The following is an 8567-nucleotide window of genomic DNA, read 5'->3' as shown; positions in this document are numbered from 1 at the left end:
TTTATAAATTCTAAACTTGTGATTTTATTGACTTATAATCTTTGAGATAACTCAATGATTAATGATGTATTTAATATAAATTCAAGCTTATAAAAGAATGAGTTTAACACTCGTTAAATTAGATATTTATATCGAGGTATATGTAGAACTAATTAAAGCGTTTATATAAAATTAATGAATTTAAATATAAAAATTTAATTTAATTTAATCGTTGATGGCCATCCTTGGGTTTTAAGTATCTTGTTGGAAAGAGTGTAGGTGCAGATTAATTTAAGATTATACTACCATTAGCTTGTAGAGGTTCTAACTACCAAACAATCAGATAGGATTTCTTCAGAAAAAAAAAAAATTATTATTATTATTAATAAAATAAAATAAAATAAAAAAAGGAGAAGAAGAAGGATGGTCATGGAAGAAAAGCAATCACATGTGAAAGATTGTATTTATACGAATCTAATAAAAAACAATGGTCAATTTTTGGTTTTGACTCAAAATAGGACCAATCAATTCTGATATAACTTCTACTCGATTTCTGTCAAGTTAATTCAAACTAGTTTTGGTCCAATTTCAATTTCAGGTTAGATTGATTAAGTTATGGTCGTGCCCAATTGCCACTATTAGTCTCAATTATGGGCCAACTTCAATTCAATTTTATGTCTTAACCGTCCGGTCCGATTCAAGGGAGAGGGAATAATTTTGATCTAATTCAGGCACATGATTTCTAATTGTTATCCCCGCCACCATTGTTGCCACTACTACCTAATCTTGGCCTTGATTTGATTTTGTGATATGAGTTTAACTTAAAAAAATATTATTATATTACTTGTATTTTTAATGCAATGATACTTATATTATATTATATAATTGATTACATTATATTACATTGAATAAAACATAGTCTAAATTTAAAAAATAAATAAATAAAAATATGCATCTTTTCATCACTTCTTCCTTCTAAATATGCTTATGGGAAATTTTACTTGCAAAATATATGTTTATCACGCAATTATAGGATTTTTTTTTTCACTTAATTACACCTTCGAATTTAGCCATAACTGACATCAATATTAAAGATTTTTAAATAATTGATAATTAAAATAATTCACAATATTTATAAATTGGATAAAATTTTGAACGTATTAACTCTTAAAATGAAATTTGAATAACTTGTTCCATATGTAAGCTCGCATATAAAAATAGTAAAAATGGCTTGCATATTTCTAAGTAATATATCACTCGAGTGAAAATTGAATTTCGTTTCAATTTATTATTATGAGATTTTCCAACTTTGGAAGTTAAATAAGATTCCATAGTATTCATCCAAATTGTTGTTTTTTTTTTTTGTAAGTCAAAAATTTTATTAATAATATAGAAGTGGAGGGAAAAATTACACAGTAGAACGATTCTAATCTGATAGATACCATCCCCATACACCTGCTTATATTACAATCAACTACTGATTAAAAAAACCCCTCACAATCGCACAAAGCAAGAAAAACAAAAGAAAGTGACAACAAAGAAAATGAGAGATGAAGTTTCCCAGGGCCAAAAGAAATGCAACCAAATCCTCATGTCTTTCCATTTTTGCAAGGTGATCACCGAAGTGATCAAGGATTGGCGACTCATATTACGGGACACAGTTGAGTTTGCCTCACATGGTGTATGTACAATGGTCATGTGGCAAGGACAGCATCAAATTAAGGAGAGATTTTATGGTGCCGCTACAAATGAAATGTGCATTAATTATACCCACTTTAATTAATTTTATTCAAATTTTGATATAACTTAATGATCATTAAACTCATTCTCATATAAAATTGAGTTTATAATAGATACATACGTCCAAGCTTTTATCGAGCGATCAAGTCTCCACAGTCCATCACATGAGCTACTAAGCAAAGTATGAGCATTGTGTGACAACAATAAGATCCAGAAGCTCACCAAGACGCCGTAAAGATTGCGTAGAAATTATAAGAGCCTTATAAATTGCTCTTAATTTCGCTTTATTTGCATTCATGACTCCAACAGAACAGGGGAAAGACGCCTAATATGACCCTGATCGTTCCAAAATACAGGATTACCCATTGAAGTACCTTCGTATTCCATTTCTAAGACCTTTGCACGACGCGAGCACCAAGTTAATTTAGACTTTAAACACTTTCTTGTTTACCCACAGCTTAATGAATAATCCAGCTTATAAGAAGTACTTTTTGAGTGTCTGCAGGCATAGAATCAACTACAATGTTGAGCCCAAAACTAGCCATCAGGATAAAGTTGGAAAATGTAGCTAAAACAGAATATCGTTTAGACCAATAACTTGGGATTTTCCAGAAATCCAAAACTGGACCAGCCTATCAAATCCCAGAAAATTCCACTTTTAGACGAAAACAGGTCAAAGTTCAATTTAAACGCTGCACTGCTAATAATTTTTCGTCTAATGATCATATGTGCCAATATAACTTTGATAAAACACTCTCCACTCCGCCAACAATGCATATAGTACCATTACAACACAACAAAATCCTAAACTAAAATAGGAGGATCCACATTAGTTCAAAACCCTAGCGAATTCGAAATTAGATGTTGCAGAGCACAAAGGCAAACCTAATAAAGACTTCACCACTTGATAGAATCCTTTTCATCAGAGAACTTTCGCAGCACAACTGCAGCAACCCTGAAACAAAAGTTGAAGTGATTTATGGCGGATTTCAAATTGATAAAGAATTTATTTACGAACATGTGGGCAAAACAATGTATTGAAGCAATTTTTACAACTTAAAATGTATCAATATTACTGAATAAAGCACAATTAGTACATGCATATCCAAGTTTGTATCCTAAATAAGATAAACAAAGCCAGTCCTTGGTGACAGAAACATCATATGAAGCCATAAATTCAAATGCTCCAAATTGCCAAGAATCTAAATAGAAAGAAGAATCTATTGACAAATGCAGGCAACATAAAAGAGAAATAATAATAATAATAATAATAATAATAATAATAATAGTGCCTTTGCAGTATAGATATCTCAAGAAGCTTCAGTTCACTAATAATGATCCGTATGAGTATATAAACTCAAATTCAGTCAGATACATTAACATGCCTATTACGGAGACAGGTCAAGCCTATGGCTCACTTGAAAGCAATTTAGGCCAACTGACACCAAGAACTAATAAACCCAATAATCCTCCAATAAATGTAAGATGTTTAAATAAAACATCATGTAGCAAATTCTTTATGCCTACCTCCCCATTCTCCTTTTGTCATCATAATGTGTGATAAGCTACAATAACACAAATACAAAAATCTCAAACTAAAAATATTGGCTCAACCATAGCTGTCACCCACATGAATGACATGCAAACTTGGTACACTAATAGGGAGCAAAAATCAGAAATATTGGGACATTTAGTGGCCATAGTTGATGAATAACAGAAACAGCATTAGGAGTTAACAGTTAGCCTATTATTCCCCTAAGCCCATGTTCTGTTGACAGAGACCAAAAATAGGCTATAGGATGCATAGATTAGTAGGGCCCCAAGGTCTGAGCCAGGAAAGGGATCAGGTTTATATGATGACCTAGCACATGGGCAGGCTTGGGTAGGGTTACCTTATATTGGGCGACAATTTTCATCCCTAACCAATCTTATCAGATTGAATTTTGTTAAGATGAAATATTATTCCCCCAAAATTATTTTGGACTTAAATTTGCCTTGCCAAGTCTTCTTGCCCCGACTTGACCAAGTCTTTGTAGACATATTGCCATATGGTTTATTTGTATTCAACAGGAGAGAAACTAGAAGAATATAAGGTTAAGAATAGCATTATACACTGCCATGGAACACAACATTCCCATCCAGGCCTAACTCAAGGTCATCAGAAGCCCTTTGTTAATTCAAAAGATCACTAGAAGAGTATCAAATTTGAAAAGTAAACCATCAAGAATATGACAATACCACTAGAAGAGTCTTAAATTATGTCATTAACCAATAACCAGGGTTTTTATATCAGAAGACCAGGATTTGCCTTGGCTGGGTGAGCAACTAGACAGTATAAGGAAAATCACAGTTAATGGTTAAACCCGAGGTAACTTCATATTCTTTAAAACCTACATAACCCCGCCAGTTTTACAGACCTAGCCATCTCATTTCAGAAGCTAGTTCACAAATGCAGTTCTCAGTCCCATTTCCAACAAATTCTCCTATGCAACAGCTGAACAGCACACTCGTCTAAGAAGGTCCAAGCACTAAATCAGACTTCCTTTATTTTTTACCCGTGTTACAGGAAGAAGATCGCTTTTAAAGATGGTTTTTAAGCCAAAGGTGAAGGGATAATGTGATAGTAGAGAAGAGACTCCATATATGTGAAACTCCATGGTGATAAGAGAGAATCAAAGTTTTAACTTCAATTTGGTGATATGATGCCTTTGTTCTTGAGGTTTGGTTTTGCCAAAGGAGAATACAGTGGGACACAGAGAGAATTAGAAAGGAATGCATACATTAATAAGAAGTATCCCCTTCCTTTCCATCTTACCTTCCTTGTTCCTTTAGTCCAAGCACAACAAAGCCAAAAGCATCACCTACTCTTCAGTGCCTCACATAAAGCCCAGTTTGAGCTGGCCTGCCAAAGACTGAAAAGATAACTTAATATGCTTTTTCTTTGCTTGAATGGACCTTGGAGTAGATAGAGCTATAATTTTGGTACTTCATGTTCGTAAGTGCTTTCAGCCTGATTGACTTTACCATATGCTGTACCTCTTTGTTGCATAAAATGAGGTTGATCTGATTTTTTTTTTTTTGGGTGGTTTTTATTTCTTCATTATAGTTACAATTTTATGGTTTTTATATTTCTATTTCTAATGTATGTTATTCTTCACAAATAAATCTTTCAGTTAAATTTTCCTTATTTAGCTTATATTCCTCTCATATATATTTTTAGTTATTTTTTTAATTTAAAACTCTGATTTGACCAATGACAAGTTGGCCATTGAAAGATTTGCATTAAGAAGCACTTTATGGTGGTTAGTTGCAAAGGAACTTCCTAGCGTGAAATATCATCTGGTAACATAAAATTTCTAAATGAAACAGCTTTATCTTGACAAGTGAAGGACACGGGCAAATGAAAGAGAGTGATTATAACCTCTCTCTATCAATAACTAAAACACTAGTCACATGTGTGTAACATGAAAATCAAATATATTAACTAGAATTCATATCACACAGATGCTCTAAGATTCAAAATAGCAATGTTCAGTCAGTAAAAATTTTCCTTATGTCAAATGATTGCCATACTACAACCAAAGAGACAAAAAAATATGCAAATGGACAGAGAAAAGGTGCAATGAGACAATAACTTTTAACCTACAACTTTTGAAATCTACTTGTGGGGAAAAGGCAATTCTGCTATCTAAAGATTCATCAACACGTTAATCGACATTCATCAAATGAAATTGTTTATTTTACTACATAAACTTGAAAAAGTCACAAACAAAAATTCTAGGAGCCCAGTGATTATTGTGCAAGTACAGCTTAAAGAATATTTTATGCAGGATCAACAATCAAAAACACCAAAAGGCTGCAGAAACTAATTCTCCACCGTTAATATATTTAGTTGTCACATATTATCACTAAAAGGCAGAGGACCAACGTGATACTCCATTTATCAATGAAATCTGCAGTATTAATTGACCCTCAATTCCTCATACCAGCTTATAAAATAATTATAAGGATAAATCTAATAAAATAAAATGTTAAAAAAATCCTGATCCAACTTCAACTCTCTCCCCCAAAGAATGCAGTTACTTGTTTTCACATCATAGAAGCCAAAGTGTCTTTCTCCACTATTTTTGCAATCATTTTCTATTCCACCATTTGGAACATCTCCCTCTTCACACAGTTCTTTTACTTGTTCCTTACATAACAGTAGCAAAAGTATTACTCCCCGCTAGTCCTGAGATAAACTTCAACTCCATTTGATCATTACAGCATTTTCCCCCCTCTTTTATGATGAGTTGATTTGGATAGGCAACAGTGAGACAGGCAGGTCAGGTTACACAAAATCTGAAACATGAACAACTTCCAAATGGACAACCAGATGCCAGAAAATGCACCCAATTAGCTACCAATCCCAATCAGACAAGCCAAAAGTAACTATATGTTAATATCCTGATTTAGTGTAAGAACTAAGAAGAAAAGAGGATATATATACAAATTCGGGGTGATAACTACATATATTGACAAAAAAAAAGTTCATATATAAAAACCAATATGGTAATATTTAACCAATCCTGTAAGAGTCACAAACAACCGCAAAAAAATAAATAAATAAATAAGGGGAACAAAATTCCTTAAGTAAAATATTGCATTTTTTTCCTATTGATAGAAGAGGAAGAAGAAACAAGTACAGCCAGGAAAATAAGGCAGCCTCCTCTAAATTATATCCAAAAAAAAAAAAAGAGTCATCATGATATGGCGCTCAAATCTCATTGAACACCAGCAATGTACAAGCCTTTGAAAACCACTTAGGAAGTGTCCACAAGTCTTAAGACAGCCTTACTGTGCAGCACAATTTCTTGATTGGGCCCATAACTCTTACCATTGTACAAGACTACTGTACTAGACGGACAACTAGGCATTATAAACTCCATAAATATTTCATAAACTACATATTTGAACTCCATAAATTATATATATATCATAAACTACATAATTTATAGAATTTATATTTTTTTATGTTTCAAATGGATAACAAAATGTCTGACTTTCAATTGTATTAATTGCTACATCTAGGAAAACTAAAATGTATTGGTCTGTAGGTCTATACATAAACAAAGCTCAATTGAGCTACTTGCTGATAGTCTCATATATTTTGGTATTAATATGAAACACAAGAAAATCAATAACAAAGTTCCTATAGACTGAACGCTGATTGTCCATTCCAGTGTGGCACCACACAGACCATGTTACATACAACAGTAAGCAAAATTTCCTCCAAAAAGAACAACAATTCGCAAAGGAAAGGGCAAACTCAAGCACGTTGCTGAACAAATTAATGCAACATCCCAAACATAAAAAATAAGACATACCTAATCATTGTTGCTGCTGATTCTGCTGCTGCTGTTGGGGATTGAGAGGAGGTGGCATACCAGGACGAGGAGGTCCATAAATAGGAACCCCACCAGCCTGAGGGGGCATCCCAGGACGAGGAGGAGGTGGGGCTGGCATTCCAGGCCTTGGAGCAGGAGGCCCTCTCATCATCGGTGCCTGTGGCTGGGGTGGCATTCCCATTGGTCTCTGTGCAAACTGTGGCGGCATTGGGTACCCCTGTTGTGGTGGCCTAGCAGCAAACTGAGGTGGAACAGGTGGAGGTGGACCCCGAACCATTGGAGGAGCTTGACCAGGATAAGCAGGAGGAGGCATTTGGCCAGGCGGCCGTATGACAGGGGCGCTACCAGCCGGTGGAGCCCCTGCTGCAGGATAAGTCATAGGCGGAGCAGAAAGTTGTGGGACCGGAGGACGCGAGAGCTGCGGCTGCATCATGCCAGGTGCAGGACCACCAACGCCACGGACAGGACCCGCAAGACCAGGCTGGGCCTGAATGAGAGGAGCAGTGGGAATCCCACGGCCAGCTGCGCGGCCAATGCCGGGGCCAGCAACGGCAGTAGCGGAAACAGCCTTAGCGCGAGACTCTTCAGGAGGAGGGGGGCCCTCAACAGTCATGGAAATCACCTCTTCGCCACGGAGAAGAACGAGGCCAAGAGTGCGACGATCCTCCCGCTCCTCGTTGTTCTTTTTGCCCTTGGCAGGTGGAAGCTTGCGAAACTCCTCGCAGTCTCCGAGGACAAGATTCATGTGGCGGTCGAAGGCCATGAACTTTCCGACCAGCTGCCGGCCGTCCTGGATGGTGACCCGCATCCGATAGTTGATATATTGGAGCATCTTAGAGCTCTTCGACATCGACATTTTGCGAATCTAGGGTTTTTCAGGTTTCTCTGATTTGTGAATTGTTTGGTATCTAGTCCAGAGTCTGGCGAAGGACAAGTTGGATAGGGAATAGAAATGGAAGGGAAATGAGTGGGGGTTTTAGGTTTGGCAGGGTTTTATTAGGCGCGTTGTGCAGAAACGGAAAGAAAACAGAGAGACTGGCGGAATTTTGTTCGCACCGTGGACAGCTCTTCACAAAGCCGTTTGATTTTAGAACCGGAATTCTGCGGCTTGTATCCTTTAACTCCAAAGCATAAAATTTTGTGAAATTTTATTAAATTTTATATTTTATGTTATTCATTTAAAAAAATTTAAATTTTAAATTTAATTATAGCTAAATCCAATTTATATGAAATTTAATAGAATTTAAAATAAATTCTATAAAATTTACCTAATAATATTTTTTATTAAAGTAAACTATAAACTATTTTTTTTATCTATTTACTATTAATATCTTTAAACAATTATATAAAATATTTTATATTTGTCATAATTTTTTAATATTTAAATTTATTATATACTAAGTAATGACATTATTAATGTTGTTATATAAATCTCATAATTATGAGACATGTGAATTTATT

The 8567-nt window shown here is 35.1% G+C and overlaps 1 protein-coding gene across 1 annotated transcript; it reads right to left on the bottom strand.

The window, feature by feature from the left end:
- Positions 1 to 2398: 2398 nt before the first annotated feature.
- Positions 2399 to 8218, bottom strand: LOC110658321 (uncharacterized). Its single transcript, XM_058139467.1, has 2 exons — positions 7086 to 8218; positions 2399 to 2674 (listed from the first exon to the last, which is right to left on the bottom strand). Exon 1 carries the CDS (start codon positions 7960 to 7962, stop codon positions 7090 to 7092), a length of 873 nt encoding a protein of 290 aa, XP_057995450.1. The 5' UTR covers positions 7963 to 8218; the 3' UTR covers positions 2399 to 2674; positions 7086 to 7089.
- Between the last annotated feature and the right edge of the window lie 349 nt (positions 8219 to 8567).

This window comes from Hevea brasiliensis, chromosome 17 (genome assembly GCF_030052815.1).
Source record: "Hevea brasiliensis isolate MT/VB/25A 57/8 chromosome 17, ASM3005281v1, whole genome shotgun sequence".
NCBI classification, from domain to species: Eukaryota; Viridiplantae; Streptophyta; class Magnoliopsida; order Malpighiales; family Euphorbiaceae; genus Hevea; species Hevea brasiliensis.
Note: the sequence above shows the minus strand (reverse complement) of the source record. Positions and strands in the feature narration are given on the sequence as shown.